A 23,350-nucleotide genomic window follows, 5' to 3' on the forward strand; every position below is an offset into this window, starting at 1 on the left:
TGACAATGCACCTCACACACATCCAGCTCAAGGTAAGCCTGCTGGTTTGATAAGACTGTAAAACGCTACGAAGATTTCAGAGCTGAAGATGGGGAACAATCCCTTGGGAACAGCTGACCTCCAGCGCATTAACGGGCAGCTGCAAATCACGCACACAGGCAGACAGTAAACCAATCGCATGCACACACGCAAACAAAAAGCCCCAGGATGTTTCATAGACAGCAAACTGAAACACCGAAATGTGTCAGAAAACACGCTGCTGCCGACGGCACTCGCCTCACTTCAGCTGTTAAATACGTAGATTCGTTTTTCACAGCATGTGCGCTGCATATGTCTGCCTTCCTGTAATGTAATTTATCTAGTTCATCATTTGCTTTATCCTATAAAAGGAGCGTTCTCTAACACTTTAAATTGCAGATCCTCATTTCCATAATCACACTGTAATTAGGAGGCAACAAAATGCATTCGGGGTTTTGTGCTGAAAATGCCAACGCTGCGAAAAGTGAATGACATGCAAAGGTTTGCTTTGCTCCTGCTGTAACAAAATGCATGAAGCATTAGTAATCATGCTAATGAAGCAGATGCCACATTTATGTTGCCAGAAACTGATTGATGTGTTAAAATAAATCCCACTGTGGCTGCTGGACAGGAGGATGTGATTTACAGGCGGCTGATCATCAGCTCAAATAAAGATGGGTTGATAAGTACATTTTAATACACCAGTAGTTTTATAGCACAATGAAAACTGAGACCTCTCTGAGAAACCGAGGGACACTTTGGTTAATGACTTGTGATTGACCAGTCATTAACACAAACCCTAACCAAGCATCAGCCTCCTTTATTACTCAAACATTGATCAAAATTTACAAAATGAACTTCATATTTCATTACTGAATCTCAGTCTTTGTACTGTCTTCCTCCCCTCGCAGAGGGCTGCACATCCCAAGCTTCTGCCAGAGGTTTCTTCCTGCAAAAAAGGGAGTTTTTCCTTCCCAACGTCTCCAAAATACTTGCTTATGCTTGAATCTAGTGACTGATTCCATAAACTCATCAGGGAAAAAAAGGACATTCGAAGGACTTCTTCACAATCAGAACTTATTTTGCCACCAGATGAGTCTGCTCCTCCTGAAGGATTCAGGTATCAAGGCTTCACCTTTCAAACCTGTAAGGTATGTTCATCTTTTATACTCTGGAAGATCTAAAAATGAGTCAAAATGAATCGCTCCAAAGAGGTATCTGTGCATAGATGTTCATTATCTTTGGATAAAGGACAAGATTATTAGCATTATGCTTTCAATTTGTAGTCTAACGGCTATTAATAGTGTTTAGTGTAAAAAAAATGGCTATTGTTTGGGAAGATTTTAGCTTTTTAAATCCATTAAACTTGTGGACACAACAGGAAGTGTCCCTCCAGATAACTGCTGGCCACCCAAAAAGCCTTGAAAGAAAGCATCAAAAGGCCAAGCCAGCAGACTAGATGATGGGTTCCCAGACTGATCCCCTCAGAATCCCAGAAATCCCTAAATCTTGAAATGTTAACAGTTCTGACTGAATGATTGACTACTGGGGAGATTTTTCCCATGTTTCCCAAAGCAGAACTTCTATTAATATTGTTATTATTTATTTCCTAGACGTGTTTAGGTTGAAATACACTGCATTCATTTGCTCTCCTGTGGAAGCAATGCCATATTTAATCTGGCTGTAATGGTAGTTTGGCTCTCTGGTCTATTTGAACAGCACTAGCTTGCATGTGCATATGGTGAGTCGGTGGGAACTGTTTTCATTTGAAGTTAGGGAAATAATACCTCAGCTTCAGCAATTAAAAGACTGCATCCACGAGTCAGTCCTCAGACGAACTGGAGTACGAGTGTCATCTCAGAGAAGTGTTTCTGCAGTTTTGCAGTCTGCTGGCATGCAGCCCACTCAGCACGGGAGATGTGAAAGACTGGCGCTCGTCCAGGCTCAGTGTTGGGAAAAAGTCACATGACTCACTCTCGACGAGTGAATGAAACTAACTTAAGCCTGAACACATTGTGTAATGCAAACTAGCATGTGTAAAAAGATATAAAATCAGTGTTTCATGGGAGATTGATGTGGGCGTGAGAGTATATGAATAAGAGTTTTCAAAGGGAATTATGAAACATTATTTATGACAGGACTGCACAGAGTTTGAGTCTGCAATGAAGAAAAGGGATCATCTTCTGCCCTTACTTTGCATTTTGGTAAAACACTTAAACAGAGAACTGATTATTAAAGTAGGATACTGTATTTCTAAAGACGTTTAAAGGCAAATTTCCAAACTCCATATTTCTTTTGGTTTAGGGCTTTGTTCAACCTCCTGGTCTACTGGTGTTTTGCAATTTTAAATAGCAGAAATATTCTCTACCCATGAATGTTTATCATATTTCTAACCCTAAAGGGAAGCAGAAAATCCAGCATTAAAAATCTCCTCATCTAAATGAACAATAAATAATAAAAGTACTGGCGGCCACATGGTAGAAACACTTATGCTATCCGCTATCAACTTCAAAATTTTACAACACCTCGCCAGACCCAAAGTGATCCAAGATTTTTAGTAGGTATACCGATGATATGAATATGAAACTCTGATGTCGCCTCGTTCTTGAGTTATCGCCTTCACAAACTTGGGTGTCCACGCTGCCCACCCGGCCTCTCACCTGGCGGCTTAAAAACAGCTGAGAAGTAAAAAACATGAGTGTTTGACCTTGGCGAAGTTTATTCTTTTAGTTCTGTAGACACACGCAGTCCTCACGGCCAGAGAGAAGGAGAAAAATGGGAGAAGCTGTTCATGAATGCACCTGTAGCGTTTAACCCTCTTTCTCTGTGTTTTGAACACCAAGGCTTATTTGTCTCTTTCCTCCAGGCGTTTGTGTGCACGCAGACTCACACTTACCCGCAGGTCTCCGTTTGCCAGGTGTGGGTTGTGATGTCCAGGGTAGGTGCTGTAGATGGGCTCTTTGCAGTAAATCTTAATTACGCAGCGGTCCTGAACGTCCCGTGGGTCCTCCAGCTCATAGAAGACATTACGGGTCTCATCTTTAATCAACAGAGCCGTGCTGGGAGACCTGAATATCAATAGTTGTCAACGCACACACAAAAAAAGACGCAAACACTGATAAACAGTCCATGCAAAGACAATTTCAGCATCTGTTACACACTAATATGATACAGTGATGTACGTTCACTTGGAGAGTGGGAGGAGGATTTCTAACTGCATGAGGTGCTCGTAATGAGAGAATCAGCTGGAAGCGGACTGATATTAGGTTAATCAGAAATCTAATGTTCAGTGTTTAAAGGTAAAAAAGTGCTGTGGATAACTAACATGGGAGATTCTAGAGAGAAACAAAAATTTAGAACTTAATGAAAATGATTATTGATGTTTTTGACCCAGTTCTTTGTCCTGAACGCACACGTGTTCAAAAACATATTGCAGCTAAGATTAAATGAATGGGCAGCTTATTGGTGTTGGTCAGCAGTGCAACTTTCAAACCAAAGACACCACATGAGATTTTTATTTATATGTATTTGCTGCAACCAAGACAAGAGTTGATAAAAAAAAATAGGCTGAATTTATCAAACTTAGTGGCTTAACATGAAAAATAGAAGAATCCTTTAGATCTTGGTGCAGAATCGCGTCGTTTTATTTAAGTAATTCTGCAAAATGTGTGGATGGACACAAGATTAACACAAGGACCGTTGACTTTTTACAGTCTGCTCACTTTCCACCATCACATCAAAACCCATTAGAGATGGCTTATGGTAGCCAAACCGTTTCCTTTCTGGTTAAAGAACATAGCGATAAAAGAGCAGCACGACAAGCTAATGATGGTCACGGTTTTCAAATATTCAAACAGTTATTAAATCATATATAAAAACTAAATATTCTCTGTGATCATTTCTGGTCTTAAAATACATATTTTCACATTTTTTTAGTAGAACTTCACCATCAAAAGTTATTAAAATGAAAATAGATCAAAAATAAGGTTGATTTAAATCTAGCTGATAAAGCTACATATCTCATTTTTACCAAAAATATGATGATATATGATGAGTTCAATTCTGGGGTTGTTCTCTGGTTACATGGAGAGAAATTAGTAGTCAGCATTAGCAAGCTAAGCTAACCAAAAACATTAAATTGAGGGTTGTTTTAGACATTTTTGGAAATGAAATGTGGCATTTAAAGAATATTTAAAGAAAAATATAAGTCATCGTCATTTTCAGTGCCCTCTCCTGCTTTTATTCCCCATCTGTTTAAAGAAATGAATTTTCATGTGTGGCTGGTTGAGGATGGAGCTGAAATGAATCACCGACAGCCTCTGACCTTGAGATTGATTTATAAAACATGCCATAAATGAAGTGTAAATATTGCACTGCAGAACGTTTGTAAAAGATCTAAACAGATCGATAAACATGCAGACGTGTTAATATCCTGCGTTCGTGGATGTCGACCTACCTGAGCATGGCCATGGTGAGCCTTTGGGGGAACATGTGCACGATGAGGGCCCTCAGAGTGTCCAGGCTGGTCAGCTCGTGGGTCAGGTGAACCCTGCGAGTCTCCTCCCCAAGCTGGAGGAACAAGATCCCTGCATTTATGGATGGGGAGGAGCAATGGGGGAGATTCACAGTGGTAGATGGGGGTGGGGTGAAGTTTGGAGTCGGTGATGAAGGCAGAGAGCGTACGAACAATTTTCACCTCAAAGTTTTCAACAGTGTAGAAGCAGCTAATAATCATCCATTTTAGCTGAAAGCACACTGCTTGGCATAATCCCTCCGTTTGCGCTGCTCTTACCGTCTATACAGCAGGCACTTCCCTCGTTACCACCTCCGATCTAAAGCTCTCCATCTCAACGAAACCCATATGTGGGAGCAGGGTGAGAGTACAACATGTTTTACTTTGTTCAGCTTAATTTACTGTTAAAAAAAGGCAATTAACTAAATTAGTTGGAATAAATACTGAAGACTGAGGTCTAAATCGATATGTTACACAAAATGATTTAATGAATTTTAGTGTTAAGTTCCTGTTTAATTATACGTGGCCTGTATGCTGTGCTGCAGATTGATCTAAATGTCAGTGGTCAGATTGTAAATGTTCCTCCTGCTCACCATTAGTCAGGGTTTCTGCAGTGTTTACCAAATTAAATTCAAGACTTTGTGAGACCTTTTAATGCAACACAAAGGCATTTCATACTTGTTTTACAATAAAACCCGTAGGGTCAACGATAATTTATTAAGTGCATAATGTATAGACACAGGCGATTTTTTTCGGTGGTAATAACTGACCCAGGATAAGTTAATCTGATGCAGATCTAATGTTGCCAGCAATGTTGCCAATGATGCTCTTGCTTCTGGGAAAAAGACACGCTGTGTCACAGCGGGGTGCGCCGGTGTGTTTTATTTATAGGACCCAGAAGTGGATGCAGAGAGGAGTTGGAGGAGTTAACAAAAGGCGAGCCTTTATTTGGCTGTAAGCAGTGGTAAAATATATAACTAAGAAAAACCTATGGACACTATTCAAAGGAGCTTGCAAAGAAAAGCGTCTGGACTTCTTTAAGTTGCTTGAAGACGTTTCATCTCTCATCCGAGAAGCTTCTTCAGTTCTAAGGTCAAATGGCGGAGAGTCCCAGATGTAAACCCAGTGGGAGTGACCCCCCACAGAGGGATAAAGGACCCCCTGATGATCCTCTAATCACATGAGCCAAGGTGTGAAAACGGGTGTGGGTCCCAATCAGGCAGGGTTTCGGGTGAGCTCATTGTGAAAACTGGCCCCACCCACACCAGGAAATCGCATGATAAGGTGGGGTCCTTTTGTCCATCTTTGGGGGGATACTCCCACTGGGTTTACATCTGGGACTCTCCGCCATTTGACCTTAGAACTGAAGAAGCTTCTCGGATGAGAGGTGAAACGTCTTCAAGCAACTTAAAGAAGTCCAGACACTTTTCTTTGCAAGCTCCTTTGACTACGATGACCTGGATGACTGAGAACCTTCACAGACCTATGGACACTATGAGAATGAACACTGTGTAAATGAAGGCTACTGTGAAACACAGTGAGAGCTATGAGGAAAAACCTATGAAGACTGTGCTGACGATAACAGACGACCTGACAATGACATACGGAAAACAGAGGACACGGGAGGTGATCAGGGGAAGTGGGAACACATGGCTGATATGAGCCTAATGACAGGACAGGGGAAGTAAAACTAAATACAATGAACAAAGAACATAAGACTCCTTCAAAATAAAACAGGAAACACGGAGACGTAAATGTGACAATACAAGCTCAGACCTAAAACATATGAGAGACTAGACGAGGACCCACACACAGAAACCAAGGAGACAATGATACATAATGGCTGATTTTAACCTCAACTAAAACCTAAATAAGAATACCACATGAACCATCATCACAAATCTAACATAAGACAAATACCAACTACACTCAGCGCGCTGGGTCAGAGACCCAGCCTGTGACACGCTGGGTGGTTAATTTGTGGGTCTTCCAGTGCAAAAGATGGATTTAAGCATCAAGACGTCATGACTTGGTTTTTAGACTCAACAGTGAGCTATGCTTTCGGGTCTACTGGCCAAGTTTGATGTCAATAATCAGCACTTCTTTGGCATAACCAGCCTGCACAGGTGTGTGGTCATTAACTTGAAAGGAAAGGTGCTGATGCCTTTGTGTGTGTGATAACACACATTTCAACAGCTTTTAAAAATACTATTCTATGGCTGAAAAACGGGTTCAAACAGCTCTTTTAAGCACACTGTCCATTAAATTGAGCTCAGACTAGTCTATTTTGTGTTTGCCCTGCAACAGGCTGGCAATATGTCCAGCGTGTACCCCGCCTCTCGCCCTGTTTCAGCTGGGATAAGCTCTGTAGATCAGCTGATGTCAGTGCCAGCTAATATTAGCTGACAGTTCAGATGATGCCCATATGCACATCCAATTGAGTAGCTTAAACATGGACCATAATTCAAGCTGCTTCAGCCTGTGCACATTTGGTGTTGATATGCAAGCATCTTTGCAACCCACCTTCACCCCAGCTCCTGTTCATTTTGCAGTTTCTCACTTAAAGAACATATCTGTTTACAGTGGTGCTGGGATAAAAACAACATTACATTTCGACATATTTCTAATGGTTTGTTCTTCTTGTTCCTTTACATTCTGAGATTGTGATGTCTGTTATAAAACCTGTAACTGAAAGTGGATCAATAAAAAAAGAATGTGATGGCAGAACAGTTGACGAAATGTATTGATGTACCTAATAAGAGGCTACTATAGCTAAGGCTCACACTGCTGTGCTGTGAAATGCGAAGAGAGCAACACATAATTATCAGCCTCACTTTAAATGGAAGCTGGAATTCCGAGTGGACGCAGTGAAATTCTCACCGACTCCAAGTGCAGAAAGTAAAATTAACACTGACTCAGATGTGTTATAATGTAAAAGGCTCGTTTTTAGAGAACAGTTTAAACCTTTTGAAGGGCGGAGGTGATGGTGAGATATCCCTAAGGATGGAGGCAACTTACACGTTTGGGGTTTTAGCTCACGATTGAGGATAATATAAAAAAAACTGACGCCTGCGCTACCGCCTGGTAAAGCATGAAGAAGAGCAAACATGAAATGAAATGATAGAACGTTTCACAGAGAGTTGATGCTTATCTTAATATGCTGTTTATGTGGTATAAAACATTTGAAACTCTTGACATTTTTCTGGCTTGTCCTACATTTTCTGTGTCCTGCAAATGCTATAAAGATGCTTTTAAGGAGGAAATGGTTTCGCTTGCTGCCACGGCCATTAATCAAAGACGACAGGTAACTCGGCGAGATCATTTGGAGGCATTAGACAGCTCTGTTTATATTCAGCACTCCTATAGGCAGTGCACTGAAGTCTGACTTTCACTTGACACTCAGAGGGCCTTGCCAGCTTCACTAGATTAACACTCGATGCCTTCAGTCAACTCAAACATTACCTGAAGGAGGACAGTGCCGTACAGGAACAGAGCTAATGTGTCTTGTTTACGGCTGCCTGTCAGAAACATCAAATCAGATTAAGCGAGTGATGGCCGCCCGACGTATCAATCAAAGTGAGGTTGTCAATACACGTCCACAAATGAAGGCTGATAGAAGAAGTGAAAATAAGAGTCAATTAGCTCCGCCTGCTGTGCTGACTGCTGATGAAATGAAACCTCAGTGGACAGATTTGAATCAGTGACTGGAATCAGACAACCTTTACTCTCATATCAAGCTCCAAACATAACCAGGAAGAAAGTGGAGACGAATGGTGAGAATAAAATGTTAAAGGGAATCAGAAAACAGTATCGAATCGCAGCGAAAGCACTAAAATTTGCGTTTCACAGGTCAAACATGTAAAAGGACCTGACGTGTAGTTTGTTTGAGGATCTCGGGAGGGGAAGCTGCTGTGCAAGTAACCAACTGTAGTCAGAAACTTTTCATAAGTCAAGGTAAGTTGTGTCCACAGCTGTGCAGTGGCTCAGTCAGGATGTGCTTATGCTAAGCTCAAACTACAACAGTTTAGAAGGGTTGAATGGGGTTGATGGGTTGAAATTGAGTGAACACATCAAAGCCAGTGCTAACGGTGATTTGGGACTCATTTACAAACATTTTCACACATTTTTGTGACTCCTGGAAATACTTTTAGCAGAGGGATATGCTCGGGTAGAGCGTACACGAGGACACACGATACCCACTTGTTTGTCATAAATTCTGTGGATAATGACTTGTTCTATTCATACAGGTGCTCATTCAGACACCACACAGTACTCCAACCAGCTCCAGCTCTGGTTGGATCAAACATTAAACACCGTTTAATGTTTGATCCAACCGAGTCTGACACTTCTATTCTCACGTTCAGCTCCCCTGGGTAATATTTACGAAGCTTCAGGGGTGCAGTGCATGTCTGAAGGCTCGGGTTATCACTCTCTAATGAGAGGTGGGCAGCCAAACATCCCTCCAGTCCCAGCCCTTCTGTGCGAGTCTGTGAAACCACACTATTTTTTTAAAGATTGAGCTACAGACACTGCTGAATTTTGGCACAGTAGTTCTGACTTGTGCCTTTGAGCGCACCACCAAATGTGACTTAACCTTCAGACCCTCATATAGTTCAATAAAGATAGTAGGACAGTCCCTTGACTCCATTGGTCCTGCTTTACACTTGCATTGCATCGGCTGTAAGATCTCCGGTTCCCAGCATTATTGGGGCTGGAGCCAATGACTCGGAAACAAGGTCAATCATCACATCACACCTGCGTCAGAGTTTCTGGGCGGTGAAAAAAAACATCTTGGGGGAGCATTGATATCGATAAATGTCTTGTGAGTCAGTTGCTCTACATTTTTCTCTGGTGTGAGGATTTCACTGAGCCAATGGGTGCAGCAGTGGGCAAATTTAAGCCAAGAGCTGTTGGCAAAGCTCCCCTTTAATCAAAGGAGTCTCAGTAATGGCCACCAGCAGAGATGTCAGCACAAATAAAGGTTTTTAATCTCAAAAGTTAGTCTAGAAGTAAAAAATAAGCCTCAAATAAAATGAGCTAACATTAAAAAAAAATCAGTACTTGTAACAGTGTTTTTCTCTCAAGCATCACTTCTTTGTAATCGTCAATCTGCAGTCAGCAATTTAACTCAGAGTTTGGAGAAGCAGTGGGAACCATCCTTGGAGTAACAAGCTTGTTATCTCTGACCAATCAGCCAAAGAAGTCTGAAAGTGTGACTGCATTAAAAAAAAGTAAATGTTATTACTGGGAGATGAATCCTGTCCCGACTTCTCATTTGTGGTTCAAAGAAATGAGAAACAGATTTCACCCGCACAGAGTTTAAAATGACAACTGAGGTGTTTTTTTCCCACTGAAATAACTTACTATTAAAACAACATTACAGAGACTTTATGAATAAACAGGAAAAAGGAAAACCACACCCTAAAATGTCAAGATTTTAAACTTTAGTCTGAATAAAAATTTTGCTGAATGAAACTAAAAGCTGTCTGCATAATTGAAGGCTCCAATCTCCTGAAACATCTTTGGATTTTATTGTAGAAAGTTTGTAGTCATCATCGCCGTGAGCAGATTGTACGTGCACATGTCTAACCCCTACATGATCTCATTTATTGCACAGAATCAGAAGGGTTCAAGTCGTTTTCGTCATTTCTGCTGAGTGGATATCACAGATGGGCCTCGACACAATCTAAATATGAGAGATATGAAATTTTTCAATTTTACTCAAAGACAGCGGACTGACCTGGCGCCCGCAGCTTGGCCTGGCTGGACGAGCGGGCCAGCGGCAGGCTCTGGCGGAGCCGGTTCATCCTGTTGAAGCCGATGGGAATATCAGGGTCTGACATGCTCTCCAGATTTTCGGCTGACGCGAAGGATACCCTGCTGGCCTGGTCAGCGAGAGCTGGCTGTGTCGGGCTGAGTCGTGTCACACGTGGCGTGCGAGTCTGCGAGACAGAAGTCGAGAAGTCAGGAGAGAAAAATAAAAGCACGGATGATGCAGAGCGATCAATGAGCTGACACCAAAAACACATGCAGAACAGAAAGCAAACAAAATTGGCCTCGGGAAATCAATGCAAAGAAACAAAAGAGACTGTAAAAACCTGCTTTTAGCACAAATACACACATTTAACCTCAGACAAAGAAGCTTTACGTCTTCATCTACGCACAGAGACTCAAAACAAAGTGAGCCGAACCCTAAAATTAGAGCAGCTCAGACAGCCAGGTTAAACAAACCCACGAGTCAAACTCAGGGCCGCCTGCGTTAATGGGACACAAAAAACTATTCAAACAATGTTTCCACTAAATGTTCTGATATGTAGGAGGCAGCAGCTGGTGCTGACTGAAATCTTTCTGAAGATGAAATAAATGGATGATATTCTGCTGGTGGCTCAGAGCACGTGCCCGAGAGCCTGGTGGTTTCAAATGCTCCTAAAAAAACTGAGCCAACTGGGGCATTGTGATGCTAATGACCCCAGCAAATCCAAACTCTGGCCTGGACAGCCCCTCTATCTGTAATGCAGATTGCTGCTAATATTTCACCTGTCCAATCTGAAACCACTGGGAAGCCCAAATTGAGAAGGACCTCTCATTACAGCCCTACCAGGAGCTCCTGCAGCAGGTTGGCTTTTAATGAATCCTTACTGACAGACATTTTCCAGCCCAAAGACTACAGTAATGAGCTCCCACAGTGCCACGTGAAGCCAGCCCCAATTGTCTTATGCATCCGTGCTCTTTGCTTAGTCCTCACTAACACTCTATGGGTGCTGTTTGATTTCTGGAGGCTACAGCGGGCCACGCATGTGTGCGCAAACATGTAGGAAACGCCAACAATCACGTCAAAAGACATCAAATCTGAGGATAAAATGCACACTTACAGTCTGCTCCACTAAATTATCTCTTGGGGGTTTGCTCTTTCTTCATTAATATCATTTCAAGAGTCCTTCAAGAGTGGATGCTTCTCTGGTGTCCTGGATTGTTGATTACCTGACAGGAAGACCACAATATGTACGTCTCCCACAGTGTGTGTCTGACAAGGTGATCAGCAACACAGGGGCACCACAGGGGACTGTCCTCTCCCCCTTCCTCTTCACCCTCTACACCACAGACTTCAGCCACTGCACAGAGACCTGCCATCTTCAGAAGTTTTCTGATGACTCTGCGGTGGTTGGATGCATCAGCAGGGATGATGAGACAGAGTACCGGGCTGTGGTCGACTCCTTTGTCACGTGGTGTGAGCAGAATCATCTGCAGCTCAACGTGGCAAAGACCAAGGAACTGATCGTGGACTTCAGGAAGACCAGGAAACACTTGACCCCTGTTTCAATCCAGGGGGTCAGTGTTGACATTGTGGAGGACTATAAATACCTTGGAGTACACATTGACAATAAACTGGACTGGGCTAAAAACACCACAGCACTTTACAGGAAGGGCCAGAGTCGTCTCTATTTTTTGAGGCGACTGAGGTCCTTCAACATCTGCCAGAAAATGCTGAGGATTTTCTATGAGTCTGTGGTGGCCAGTGCGATCCTCTATGCTGTTGCATGCTGGGGGAGCAGGCTGAGGGTCGCAGATGCCAACAGACTTAATAAACTGATCCGTAAGGCCAGCAATGTTGTGGGGATGGAGCTGGACTCCCTCAAGGTGGTGTCGGAGAGGCGGGTGCTGTCCAAGATAAAGACAATGTTGGATAACACCTCCCACCCACTCCATGACATGCTGGTCAGTCACAGGAGCTCGCTCAGTGAGAGACTGAGATTACCGAAAAGCACCACTGAACGACACAGGAAATCATTCCTGCCTGTGGCCATCTCCCTGTACAACGCATCCACTTAACACACTGTTTGCTGCTACAACTACACATGTTTCTTTTCCAACTATTTATTTATAAGTGACTTATGTATGTATGTATGTATATATATGTATATATTGTACTATTCTTAGTTAGTGTATTGTCTGTCTTGTCTTAATGTTGGTTTAAAATGGAGCACTGTAACAAAAAATAATTTCCCCCAGGGATCAATAAAGTATTCTGATTCTGATTTCTGATTCTGATTTAAATAAAAACAAAATAGGGCGAAACACATGCACCCACATGTCTTTTAACACAGAGAACAGGCTGACAGACTATGTGTGCCTCCTCTCATATGTTTGGAGATTTATGGTCTCGGAGTGCGCTCGACAGCCAGACACTGCACACCTTCTGCCTTCCAGCGCACAAGAATCAAGCTGGCGGGGAGAAAAGAGCTGGGAATTATAAAGTTTGTGTTCAGCGAATCGTGAAGGGAAGAAGGGAAAAAGAGCAGATAAGGGTTAGAAACAGAGCGTATATTCACCAGAGAAAGAGGAGAGTAAACAGAGTAAAAAAGATTTTCTCTTTTAATTTCGGTTAACAGACAGACGTGAAGCTTGGCTGTACGTTTAACTCCGCCGTTTTATTTTCCACAGTAACAGTCAATAAAGCTTCCCACAGGATCTCTCCCAGAGGACCTCCTCCCTCACACTCCCCTCACAAGACTCATTAAAATGACTTTGGCTGCAGTGATAAGCTGGGCAAAGAAACACATGCACAGTGATATATTTTTCAAATCTCATGGAAAGCGTGATCAATTTTCAAATCTGAAGTGTACATAAAATTGATTTGTGTAATGCTAAGGCCTCGAGAGAGCCAGAGAACCTCTGAAAGGTCGGATAACGCTAAATCAGATATATAAATAAATAAAAAAATCAGATGTTTCAAAGAAAAGTGCTCTTAGCAATTCTGAAATTATGACAAGTGCTCTTTTTATTGCCTGTTCTTCCAAGTGATTCGTTTTTACACTGAAGTGATTAAAAGCAACTCTTTTCATCTCGTGCTTTACTGAAATCATTTCTGATGTCGCGGCGTAGCATCAAAGGCTAAATGATGTGTGGGTTCTGAAGGAGAAAGGTTCAGCCTGCATACTGACAAACACTTTAGAGGCAGAAACACCATCTCCATTCCAATAACACCGCCCATAATCCAGGGAGACGTTCTGGATGGACGCTTGTGTCTGTGATCTCTTTCTTTCAGTCACTAGCGAGAGCTCATAACCATAACTGAGAGTGAGGAACAAAAATCGACAGCTTCACCTCCACACTCAGCCCGCTCTTCACCACAGCAGACCAGTGTTGCATCAGCACATCAGTGCAGATGCCGAACCAACACATAGTTAGTCTCTCCTTCCTTCTTCCCACAATTCATGAACAAGGCCCCGTGATACTCGGGGTACCAACTCATCCCCAACAGAATAATAAAATGCAATAATTCGACTCACTAAATCTGACTCACAAACCTCTTGGATGGTCTGTTTCACACAGCAGCCCACAGGAATGGTGAAATAATTTCATTAAAATGCTCCAGAAAGCACCATCAGTGCAAACACAGTAGAGTGTTTCAGTTCAGTGACTTGATCTTATACACAAACCACATAACCTTTAGTTCTCCTTCTGCCTGACTCAGTGACAAGCTGCTGCTTTACTCTACTACTCCAACAGAGATTATTTTTTTTAGCCATCGTGTATCACTACTTACATTGTTTTTGCATTAACTAAGTGACCAGTTTATGAATCCTCCCTGCAGAGGTGCAGGACACACCAAATAAACTGTGAATGATTATTATTACACACACTGGGAACGGTGTCAGCAGCGGGGCTCCAGCAGGGGTGGAAGAGCGTTGCTCCTCCTGGCCAGAGGGTGAGCACACTGAACCCCAAGTTGTTGCTCTGTGAATGAATTATTAAGTGATGTGTTCATAAAGTGATGTGTTTATACAGTGATGTGTTTCAGACATGTCCAGCTTGGAGGAGACCCCAGGGCATGCTGGAGAAATTACAGCAGAAGTCCTGGAAGGAAGGATGGTTTACAACTCGGCGCTAATTAGCAGGCGTTTGTGGCTTGCTCATATACAATTCATGAACACAGCTTGCTAATCAAGCTTGTTAGCATTAGCTCTTCAAAATAAGGATAAGCTATTGTTTTACATAAAAAATGATTCCTAATATGAATAAAATGGGTTACTCGCTCAGTGACACCCGGGACAGGCTCCAGCCCTGCTGAGACACTGGACTGACTGATTGCAGTCAATAAATTTTGTCCTTATCTCTGTTTAGCTTGAATATATTCAGGCTCCTTGCTTAAGGAGGCATTCTCAGAGTCTTATTACTCTGCAATGGACACAAAGGTCTGTGAAGTCGATCCAGCTACACAGAGTGCTTTAAACATCAGTCTTCCCTGAAAGCTGAAGCATCCAGTGCATACGTTTTCTTGCATGAGAGATTCAATGAATTTCATGAGCACAGAAGGGCGGTGCACATAATCACATGGCTTTCTCTTTCAAATTGAACTGTAATCACTGAAGGAAGACAACGTGGATAATTTCACTTGTTCCACCTTTGTCAGACTATATGAGCCGTTACAGAATAAAACTGTCAACTTTCCATTAATACATTTTTTATGTAGAAAATGCTCCTCGGTGTTGTACTGCAAAGGATAGCCTGGTTTATTCCAGCCACCTGCAGTTTGAGCTCATGTCTTTTTAAATGTACTCGTGTAAACCCGGCTTTCAATTGCACCAAACCAACAATTTGATACCAGCACAGATGGAAATGTGTGGGCTTTATCACTATTTAATGACTAAAGAAAAAAACACCAGATTCAGACCATGATGCATTACCTGCGCAGGACTCTACGGTCCTGTGTGAAACACAGTCTGTGGTTCAACAGCTTGTAACACGAGGCAGTAACTTAAAAAACCTGCTTTCTCCCTGACTTTATCAGTAACGAGCCACTTCTTATCTGTCACATGAAATATGATATATTAATTTAAGTGGAAATCAATTTAATATCTTGAAACATTAGTCATCTGCTGTGTCTTTTTTTCCATGACAATAAACAAGCAGCTGGCTGCTCACCAGGTCTGTTCCTACTGCCAGCACGGGGAGAGGTGAACTCTGTGCGATGTTATGATCACGGCAACAATCCTGAGCCAACACAATCACCCTGATTATTTAAAATGGAAGAATGATGTGGGAAAAATGGTGACTTGGTTGGCTATTGTTGGATATCAATTTTGGCTCAACTATTTCTGTGTCAAGGCACCTCAGACCTCTGTCTGACCTTTTATCCCCACCTGAGCACCATATTTAATCATTCCTGTGCTGTTCTACTGTTTTAAAACTCCCCCAGTGATCCTCCAGAGACCAGCAGGAATCTCTGCAGGGATCTGGGCGAATGTGGTGGGAATGCAGACAGTTCAAGTGTCAAGGTGCCCCTCGAGCTCTGTCACATGACTGGCAGGACTCCAGGATTCCTTAAAACTAACATTTTCTCACTAATTAGCTCATTTAGGCATATAGAAGTGGTCAAGAGGACCTGCTAAGTAGAAGGAAATAGAGAGGAAAGGTGATTTTTAGTGACTTTGAAGGGGGGCGTGGTTCTTGGTGCCAGACTGGCTGCTCAGAAACTGCAGATCTACTGGGATTTTCCCACACAACCATCTCTTGGTACAGAGAACAGTTTGAAAAAGAGAAAATATCAAGTGAGGAGCAGAGTGTGAATATTTTGATTTTTAATCTTTTTTAACAGCCTTTCTGGTGTCATGGTGGCAAGTGTGCATTTGACATTTTTGTAAGTGTTATAGAAAACAACATTTATTCTTTGCAGGAAAGAAAATGGCAGATTGAGGTTTTTACCTCAGTGCGAGCTGAAACATGACTCTCAGTTCAGCTAATGTTAAACAATTTCAGTTAATACCAGGCAGAAAAAACATGTGGTGTTATTAAGAGTATGAATCAAGTTAAACACAATATCGTGCTACTTATAACTTAAAAACCTCTCACTGAGTTTTTGAAAAGATTTACACTAAATATCATGTTCTATTCAGCACAGTTGACCCTTACCTCTACTTCCAGATTCTTGTTTAAAAGCATGAAAAGAGCTTCAGCTTCATTAGCTCCTCACCTTGATCTCTTTAGAGGCTTCTGTAAAAATATTCACAGCTCTTTCTGATGCTTTCCAAACCTCAGTGTGGCAACTCTGAATGGTTACTACCAGCTAACACACAAGATACTGACTTAAGATGCAGCTGTGCACAGCTGTGCAGAGCCCCCACCCCTGACACAGCTGCCACACCCCTGGACCCAGCAATTTCATGGACATTACCTCTACATGCCGTGGCATTCCTTTCCAGTGAGACTCACAAATGAGAGCATCCCAATCCCTACCCGCCTAACGGCATGTTTGGGTGCCACATCATACGAGGACTTTTTACAAAGCAGCCTCGGCTGGAAGATGCGAGTCGGCAGGCCGCACATCTTTGCAACAACAGCCCGAGGGGGGAGAGGCAGGTGAAGGAGGAGCACGCGTGATGTGTTCAGCGGTGCGCTGCCCGATATAGCCGCAGTCTTCTGTTATTTCCCACAGAGCAGCTTCGCAGGAGCAGCTGGGGGTTAATTGCCTTGCTCAAGGGCACTTGTTTTCGAGTTAGAGGCAAAACCTCCATGAGAGCAGGGAGCCTTTTGCTCATTTCCCTGCTCGGATTTTCCTTATTGACAATTTTGAAGTATTTTGATCTGAGCTTTTATACTTTAGCATCAAAGTGTATGTGACCCGATTTTAGTTTATTTACAAAATAAATAATAAAAAAAACCCCTTGTGAACCCTACAGCCGGCCAAGTCTGGGGTGTAAATACAGCCTTTCATCTCTACATTACTTCAGTTATATAGCCTAAAGTGAAGGATCATTTTCTTTCACATAAAATCTAGAGGGAAGTTCTCATCCAGTTATTGCTTTCCACAGAGTTCAGCCTGCTAAACAAACCTCGCAGTCTTGGCAGATGGCAGTGAAGTGTCAATAAGTGATTCTGGCCACGTGCCTCAGCGCAGTGCCAGTCGGGGAGCGCTGCAGCAGTCGGCCTCCTAAGCCTTTTAGCGGCGGAAAACGCTCCGGCTATTCTCCGAGTCAGATTGGGGAATAGCGATTTTCCACCAAGCATCATATCAACAGCCAAACAGCACGAGGGCCACAGAAGCAGTTGTCTGAATGCATTAGAGATGAGCTAGCTCACTGGGACAAATATGGCACGGGTAGTCTGGGGATGTCTCTGTATGGAAACTGCTCTGTCTGCCATATTCTCTGTGTAAGACTCATGAAAGACGAACAAGTGTCTTGCAATGCTTCTGGGCTCCCAAAAGAGACAAATCCTTTAAAAAATGTCCTTTGAATGAAAATAAAAGTTTTAGTGGATGATTCTCTTCATTACTGAAACATTTACGAGACTGCTGAGAAGAGAAAAAGACTATAAAATGTTCTTAAAGGCAATAACACATTGGAAAAGTCCAGTTCAGTGATTCCACTTAGCTTCCTAGCAGACACTAATCTAACAGGGATGCTCCTGGTGAAAAAAATGAAACAACTAGTGTAAAACTAAGAAACACTCACATATCAAAATAAATTTTGATTACTTTTTTATGGACAATATCAAAAACTGTCTTTAATCTTTAATCATCTTTTATCATCCTTTAAGTGCTGCTTATGAACACGTTAACTCTAAAATGATAGCGAAGAAGAAAAACGCTTGAAATAAGCTGTTAAATACAAAGACACATTATTAAATTATCACAAGTTATCATGCAAAAAACTAATAATTTGCCATTGAAATGTGTGGTGCATTGTGCATATAATTTTTCTATAATATATGACAACCATCCCAATAAAAGGAAAAACATCTAAAATAATAACAAACAAATCATCCATCCATTTTTTTCCACCTATCCCGAGACGACTCGCAGGTCAGCCTAAGCAGAGAGGTCCAAACCTGCCTCTCATCAACCACCTCCTCCAGCTTATCCTGGGGAACACCGAGGCATTCCCAGGCCAGATGAGAGATATAATTTCTCCAGCAGGTCTCCTCCTGGGAGGACATGCCTGGAACACCTGACCCAGGAGGGGACCATCTCAACTGGCTCTTTTTAAGGAGGAGAAGCGCCTCTCTGGACCCCTGCTGAATGAATGAAATTCTCTCCCTACGACTGCATCCTGCCCGCAGCTCGGACACCAGCATTTCACTGCATGTTCACTATATGTTGTATTGTTTATGTGACAAATAATATATGTATTTAATAATAATAATAATAATAATAATAATAATAATAAGACCAACCATGCCCACGACAACCGAAGGAACTGCCGTTTGTGCCACTTCAGCCTTGAGCTACGTTCACATGTACACGTTATATTTTTAAAACTGATCCACAGAAAAATATTTCTGTTCACATGAAACATGCAAATTTTTGATCCGTTTTATAAAAATGACAAAATCTAGTAGCTACACAGACATAACCTGATAAACATCGGTGAGGTTCGAGGAACACAAGATGTAATAAAGCCAGGTATGCATATTTAAACATTTCCTCTGCTTCGTCACTATGGTTACAAAATAATCCCAGTAGGCCCCATTATCATTCCCTCAGTAACGAAGAAGGCTGATGAACAAGTGCAATACTGGATGCAGCTTCAGTAGGATCCCCACTCCCTATCTAAGCCCCACAGTATGGTCCACCCCCCCGCCCCAAATTAAACACCAAGGCAAAGAAAAAGCGACAATAGGCGGTGATTACTCTGGCCACTCTCGACAGAAAGACAAGCGGACAAGAGATGTAAAATGCAGCATTAATATTTGTATAAGTGAGGCTGGGAGTGATGAAAAGAGGAGAATTATGCAGCACTCTGCTCCATTGTGTCTTTGACACTGTCAGCAGCAATTGCTGCCTGGTGTTTGAATCCATGTTCAGCCCCGGTGACGAGCTGAAAATCCTCATGCAAGGGGAGCGTGTGAGAGGAAATGTGTGATATAATATAAGAATCTATATTCCCATTTGCTTGCGTCCAATCAGTACGAGCGCCACCGATGTTTGTGTGCATTTAGCAAGCTGGAGACATCAAAGGGGGAATAGTAGGGGACTATTAAACACATACACAGCCTCACACACATGAGCACAGCGGTGCACTGCTGCAGGGGTTTCTATTGCATCAGAAGAGGAGGCGAGACTCCCCGTCTCCCTGAGAGGAAGAGGAGCGATAACCAATCCTGTATGGGCAGCAGACCAGCAACAAATAGGGGGAGAATGGGAAAAAAGCCAACATGTGTGTTTGTCACCAGCTAAACAGACGAGGCAGCGAGAGAGCTACTGTGAACGTACATGACGAAAGGAGCACGAGATGCAAACTGTAACACGAGAGATTAGCCATATATCAAAATAAAAGAGGCTATTTTTGCAAAGTACATATGCTGGATGTATATGTAATTAAGCACCGATATTCAAGCACTTTCAGCACAGTCGAGCATTTGTTATTGTCTGTCTGTGTTAAATAATAATAATAATGGATTGGATTTATATAGCGCTTTTCAAGGCACCCAAAGCGCTTTACAATACCACTATTCATTCACTCTCACATTCACACACTGGTGGAGGCAGCTACAGTTGTAGCCACAGCTGCCCTGGGGCAGACTGACAGAAGCGAGGCTGCCATATCGCGCCATTGGCCCCTCTGGCCAACACCAGTAGGCAAGTAGGGTAAAGTGTCTTGCCCAAGGACACAACGACCAGGACAGAGAGCCCAGGGATCGAACCGGCGACCTTCCAGTTACAGATGCGATTCCCAACCCCCTGAGCCACGGTCGCCCCGTTAAAGGATAAAGCCGTCACTCTAATTTCTTATTGTCGACGATCCTCTGAAAAAACCCAAACCAACAATGTGCCCATCTGTCCCTACCCTGTCTCTGATGCTCAGCTCTCAAGCTCAGTGATTTCTGGAAGTCTTTAAGAAATACTCCTAAATATACACTTTCATTTTATGAAAACAGGCACAGTCATTTTACAAACAGATGGGCACTTATAGCACAAAGGAGGAAATACTCGATTAGCTAAGGACTATTTTCAGCCGTGGATTAATCGACAATTTTTGTGTGCTACTTCTGCAAATGACTCAACTTGGATGTTTTTTTTAATCAATCCGTAAGCCCTCCCACATCGTCTGACACTAATAATAGTTTGTTTTGTGTATTCATGTATAGTCAAGGATAATTCCAGTGCCTTTCAATTTGATGCTTTTGCCTCATTGTGACTTAACTGAGCGCCTGTTACAAAATAATTGTATTTATTCTCAGATTATTGCTCTCTTAAAAAGCACAACAGTGAATTTAGCTGTTGAGCAGTGGTTCTCGCAGGGTGGGAATATTTGACCACTGAACATTCTGCAATGAAAAACTGCACATAAGTTATGAATGAATTAATTTGCTGCTTCAGTATCCATTTCCTGTTAAATATCCTTAAAGAAAATTCTGTCAAAGAGGGTTTAGGTAACGGCGTGCAGCGCCCATAGTGGGAATTATGCGACCAAAAGAGCTCCCAACATTCAGGACACCATATCATGAAAGCTAAATGTCTTAGGGCTTCAGGCGGCCCAGGGACAGAGCACATCACCTGTTAGCAGAAGTTGATGAATTCAGTTCAATTGAGTTTTATTTACACAGCGCTGAATCACAACAACAGTCACCTCAAGGCGCTTTATATTGTAAGGTAGACCCTACAATAATACATACAGAGAAAAACCCAACAATCATATGACCCACTATGAGCAAGCACTTTGGCGACAGTAAGAAGGAAAAACTCCCTTTTAACAGGAAGAAACCTCCAGCAAAACCAGGCTCAGGGAGGGGCGGGGCCATCTGCTGCGACCAGTTGGGGTGAGAGAAGGAAGACGGGATAAAGACATGCTGTGAATGCTAACATAGTGCCAGGTAAGCTATAGAGCCATAGTTCTTAGAGAAGTTTGACCTCCTTTGAAAGAGTCCTCACTGAACCAAAAGCAACAATATGTTTGGTAGGCTATGTTAAATCGTCTGACAAGGTCCAGGCAAGATGTATGCTAACTGAGTGGTGAGTACAAATGGGACGAGAAGGAAAACTGGCAAAGTGTATGATGATATACAGGCTGATGGCTTGAAATTTCTGCTTGTACTTTGATGTACAAACAGCTGTCTTAGAGAACATTATGGTCATAGAGAAAGGCAACCTCAGACAGGCATGCAGGCATGGCCCTTAATGTAGTTAGCAAAATAGCTATTTAAGGTGGCTAATTCCAAGAAAGCTTGGAAAAAAGGTGAACCTTCCCAGGAGTGGCCTGTCTACCAAAATTACTCCAAGAGCACATCAACGCATCACCCAGCAGAAGAACCCAGAATAAGAACTGCAGTCCTCACTTGCCTCAGTTAAGGTCAGAGTTCATGATCCAACCATAAGAAAGAGACTGATGAAAAACAACAACAGCTCAACTTTTGCCAAAGAAAAAAAAATTGGGGGGAAAAATATTCTGTGGACTGAAAAGAGACAAATCTTCTAAAAGGTTCAACTTTTGAGTTCCATCTGGACTAAAACTAACAACATTTAATAAAAAACATCACCGCAACAGTTAAACATGATGTTGGGGCTGCTGTCCTACAGTCAGGACCTGCACGACTTGCTGTAACTGATGGAACCATGAATGCTCCTCTCTACCAACAAGTAGTGCTATACAGCGTTTTTAGGTAATTGTAAAAGTAGGGACTTCAGAAAAAAAAAGTCAAGATATTTTTTGGACAAAGACTCATTATACAGCCTGGAAGTGTGAGGTCTTGCAGTCCTGCTGCAGGCACACCTCTCTACGTGTCATCTTTGTTCAGTGAATGCAAAGAGAAGCAGTGAAGTAACTGTTTGCACTTGCACAGTGTTTTTCTTGGGGGTTATTTATGGGTTAGGTGCTTTGCTGGACAGAGCAAAGATAGTTTATCAGCTCCATCCTGCAGGGTCTCTGAGTCCTGGTCCTACAGGCAGGAATCTTAGCACAGCTTCTCAGATCTCCCTCTCCTCAGCCACTGCCTCCAGCTCTTCCAGGGAATGCTGAGTTTTTCCAAAGCCACCTTAGAGATAACCTCGCAAGTCCACTCTGGGTCTGCCCTGCAGTCACACCTACATTTTGTGGCCATAGGGGAGGGTATGAACATATTAGCCGTCGTGGTCAGCTCTGTCATGTTGCAAACTGCTACCTGGTGTGAATGAGTTGGACTTACTAGCAGCACAACCTTTAACTTCTCTACAAATGAAGGTATAAAATTTCACTGACCTTGATTTTTGTTTTTAAGGTTGCTCCAGGGCCAGAAACTTTAATTCAGAGCATCCTTACTGCTGTATTGACAACAATATTTGTGTAATGTTGTGCAGGTGCTATATATAAACTACAGTTTGCTGTGTTCATGGTAAAGAGGACAGCTGTTTTGGACAGCGGTGGAGCTCCACTGCAGAGAGGAACGAGACACACACACACACACACATGCAGACACACAAGTTCATTATTAGTTTTGGTTTTATCCCTTCAACCTTATCCTTTGACATTTCACATCCCATTTAATTCAAAAAGCAGCAGTGTTCTCATTGTTCCATTACAGAAAATCCTTGAGCAGAGTTCAGATTTGCTGCATCAGCAGTAGGTATGCAAGGATGCCTTTCAGATTATCAAGTAATTTTATGGTTAAGATGATGTAAGCTGCAGTAAGTGCTTAGGTTAGCACATGCACAACACAAGCTCAATGAAAGTAAGGGTCACATGGGTCCGTTCAATATGCATAATTTATTCAAGCCTGATGTGGAACTAATAATGCATTTTAGTCCCATGTTGATCCTTACATGGCCGAGATGTAAAGAAATTTGATTCTTCTTCCACAAAACAACTTAACTTTGAGCATTTTTCTATTTTCCAACTGTCAAGT

The 23,350-nt window shown here is 42.4% G+C and overlaps 1 protein-coding gene across 3 annotated transcripts in view; it reads right to left on the reverse strand.

Moving 5' to 3' along the window:
- LOC113028019 (SRC kinase signaling inhibitor 1) overlaps positions 1-23,350 on the reverse strand; it is a 140,941-nt gene that overhangs the window by 37,247 nt on the left and 80,344 nt on the right. For all 3 annotated transcript variants that reach the window (XM_080305290.1, XM_080305292.1, XM_080305293.1), the window contains 3 exons: positions 10,272-10,473; positions 4,475-4,604; positions 2,915-3,086 (listed from right to left, as the gene is read on the reverse strand). In XM_080305290.1, the coding sequence (XP_080161416.1) occupies positions 2,915-3,086; positions 4,475-4,604; positions 10,272-10,473 (504 nt within the window). The remainder of the gene's footprint in view (positions 1-2,914; positions 3,087-4,474; positions 4,605-10,271; positions 10,474-23,350) is intronic.

Source organism: Astatotilapia calliptera, chromosome 8 (assembly GCF_964374335.1).
Source record: "Astatotilapia calliptera chromosome 8, fAstCal68.1, whole genome shotgun sequence".
In the NCBI taxonomy this organism is placed as follows: domain Eukaryota; kingdom Metazoa; phylum Chordata; class Actinopteri; order Cichliformes; family Cichlidae; genus Astatotilapia; species Astatotilapia calliptera.